Source organism: Copadichromis virginalis, linkage group LG12, assembly GCF_057382275.1.
Source record: "Copadichromis virginalis isolate Kocher_CV1m ecotype Utaka linkage group LG12, C_Virginalis_male_GT1.1, whole genome shotgun sequence".
NCBI classification, from domain to species: domain Eukaryota; kingdom Metazoa; phylum Chordata; class Actinopteri; order Cichliformes; family Cichlidae; genus Copadichromis; species Copadichromis virginalis.
Window position 1 is genome coordinate 41,416,657 of NC_140629.1, and position 3,083 is coordinate 41,419,739.

The following is a 3,083-nucleotide window of genomic DNA, read 5'->3' on the forward strand; positions in this document are numbered from 1 at the left end:
GAGATTCAAAGCATCAGGACCAGGAGATGACACAGTGCTCCAAAGGCCTGGTTCTGCTGCCTCCTCCTCCACCCACCCGCTGCAGACGCTTCTGTGAAGGGAAACTGCTACATGTTATGTCACCGATCCCTGCCATGCTGCGTGTCTAACGACCCGGCAGGGCCTGCTGAGTACAGTGGTGGTGGAATCGGCCCGATCGGACACTCCTATCTGCCACTTTGACCTTTTTATTCCGTCAAATTTGGACCCATTTACACCAAGTCCAGAACCGTTGGTGCTATCGACATGGGGTCTTCACCAGGGTGTCCGGAGCACCCCGAAACCCCCCCGTAGACACCACTTTCATCCCTCTACGACACTTACTTTCCCAGTTATTCCATTTTATTCCGTCAAGCTCTGGCTATTACCCCCTAACCTAACCAACCCTCATCATACCTGCATTTGTCCACTGGAGGGAGACAAAAACACCAAGCTCTGAGATTCAAATTTTGAACTGCAGACCTCACAGTGTCTGTGTGTGTGTGTGTGTGTGTGTGTGTGTGTGTGTGTGTGTGTGTGTGTGTGTGTGTGTGTGTGTGTGTGTGTGTGTGACAGAGAGAGAGAGAGAGAGAGTGACACTTGCTGTGTATTTAAGAAACAAACGCTCAAAGAAACCAAACAGAATGACACAGGCAGAAAGACACTGTTTTATTTTGGTAACCAATGATGCATTTCTTCTCCCCTTGTACAGTACACCCTGAAGCCGTGTGTGGACCAGGAGATCAGCAGAACAGGAACCACAGAGCGTCAGCGGCAGACATCCAAGCTGCACAGGGCACACGCAGCACCAGGCAGAATTAATGACGTCCCTGATCCACAGCTCAAGCCCAGCCACCCGCTGCCTCCTCGCCGCCTCCTCCCGGGACCTTCAAGGACCACCCACCAGCCACTGGTACACATTCCAATCTTACACAATGGCCCCAGCATCACAGGGCATCTCCTGACATTAAAATCTATCCTGATTTCTGTTGTTTTTCCCTCATCTCTGAGCCGCTGAGTGTGAGTGTGTGTGTGTGTGTGTGTGTGTGTGTGTGTGTGTGTGTGTCTCTCTCTTTTACACAAAAAACACATGTCAGTTGTTAAGGAAAATGTTATAAAACACTTCTTCAGTAAAGACTCAGAGAAAAGAAACACACAGAACTTCTTGCTAGCAAGGGCAGCCTCCACTCTAAGAGACTCCAGTGAGAGAACTGCCCCGGTCTTTATTTTATACTCCATTGAGTGTGTGTGTGTGTGTGTGTGTGTGTGTGTGTGTGTGTGTGTTGACAGAGAGAGAGAGAGAGAGAGAGAGAGAGAGAGAGGGAGAGATACAAAGGAATGTAATTCAAATTTTGCACTTCAGACCTTACAGTGTGTGTGTGTGTGTGTGTGTGTGTGTGTGTTGACAGAGAGAGAGAGAGAGAGAGAGAGACAGAGAGAGAGAGAGAGAGAGAGAGAGAGGGAGAGATACAAAGGAATGTAATTCAAATTTTGCACTTCAGACCTTACAGTGTGTGTGTGTGTGTGTGTGTGTGTGTGTGTGTGTGTGTGTGTGTGTGTCTGTCTTTTACACAAAAAATGCACTTGCAACAACTTTAATATGGAATGTACTGGACTTCCCAGCTAGGCGCCCTCCTGTGGATGACAGGTGCAATTGATTGTCAAAAGCAGATATCTAACAGCTTCTGACACTTTGTACCGCATTGAGCCAGCAGAGGGAGCCCCCCTGGTTCAATCCCAGTTGCACAGCAGTTGTGACCAGCTTCTGTCTGTGTGCTTTGGTGTGTGTGAGTGTGTGTGTGTGTGTGTGTGTTGACAGAGAGAGAGAGAGAGAGACAGAGAGAGAGAGAGAGAGAGAGAGAGAGAGAGAGAGGGAGAGATACAAAGGAATGTAATTCAAATTTTGCACTTCAGACCTTACTCTGTGTGTGTGTGTGTGTGTGTGTGTGTGTGTGTGTGTGTGTGTGTGTGTGTGTGTGTGTGTGTGTGTCTGTCTTTTACACAAAAAATGCACTTGCAACAACTTTAATATGGAATGTACTGGACTTCCCAGCTAGGCGCCCTCCTGTGGACGACAGGTGCAATCCCAGTTGCACAGCACTTGACCAGCTCCTGTGTGTGTGTGTGTGTGTGTGTGTGTGTGACAGACAGACAGACAGACAGACAGAGAGGGAGATTCAAAGCATCAGGACCAGGAGATGACACAGTGCTCCAAAGGCCTGGTTCTGCTGCCTCCTCCTCCACCCACCTGCTGCAGACGCTTCTGTGAAGGGAAACTGCTACATGTTATGTCACCGATCCCTGCCATGCTGCGTGTCGAACGACCCGGCAGGGCCTGCTGAGTACAGTGGTGGTGGACCCAGGCCCTCTGCACCTTCCTTTCTCCGACTGGGACCGTTTTGTCCCATCCTTTTTGGTCCGATTCGCCATATCTCCAGAACCGAAGAAGCCATCGGCGTGGCCTCTTCGCCACAGCGTCCGGCACCCACCAAAACCCCCACCTAGACACCAACATCAGCCCTCTACACCTCTTACTTTTTCAGTTATTCCACTTTTGTCCCATCCTCTCCTGGCTTTTTCCCCATAACCTATCATTTAAGCCTCATCATACCTGCCGTGGGCCACTGGAGGGAGACAAATCACCATGCACTAAAATTCAAATTTTGCACTGCAAACCTCACAGTGTCTGTGTGTGTGTGTGTGTGTGTGTGTGTGTGTGTGTGTGTGTGTGTGTGCGCTTTGGTGTGTGTGTGTGTGTGTGTGTGCGCGCTTTGGTGTGTGTGCTTTGGTGTGTGTGTGTGTGTGTGAGACAGAGAGAGAGAGAGAGAGAGTGACACTTGCTGTGTATTTAAGAAACAAACGCTCAAAGAAACCAAACAGAATGACACAGGCAGAAAGACACTGTTTTATTTTGGTAACCAATGATGCATTTCTTATCCCCTTGTACAGGGCCTTTTATGACAGGAACAGGAACCACAGAGCGTCAGCCGCACACATCGAAGCTGCACAGGGCACACGCGGCGCCACGCAGAATAAATGACGTTCCTGGGCCAAGGCCGAAGCCC

General features: G+C 49.6%; 1 protein-coding gene across 1 annotated transcript in view; it reads left to right on the top strand.

Annotated features, from left to right (window-relative positions):
* The first annotated feature begins 741 nt into the window (after nucleotides 1-741).
* Nucleotides 742-3,083, top strand: part of LOC146697869 (uncharacterized) — a 19,341-nt gene continuing 16,999 nt past the window's right edge. The window contains exons 1-2 of the mRNA XM_085474254.1: nucleotides 742-931; nucleotides 2,968-3,083. The exon at nucleotides 2,968-3,083 is cut by the window's right edge and continues 63 nt beyond it. Of these exons, the coding sequence (XP_085330380.1) occupies nucleotides 2,976-3,083 (108 nt within the window). The 5' untranslated portion in view covers nucleotides 742-931; nucleotides 2,968-2,975. The remainder of the gene's footprint in view (nucleotides 932-2,967) is intronic.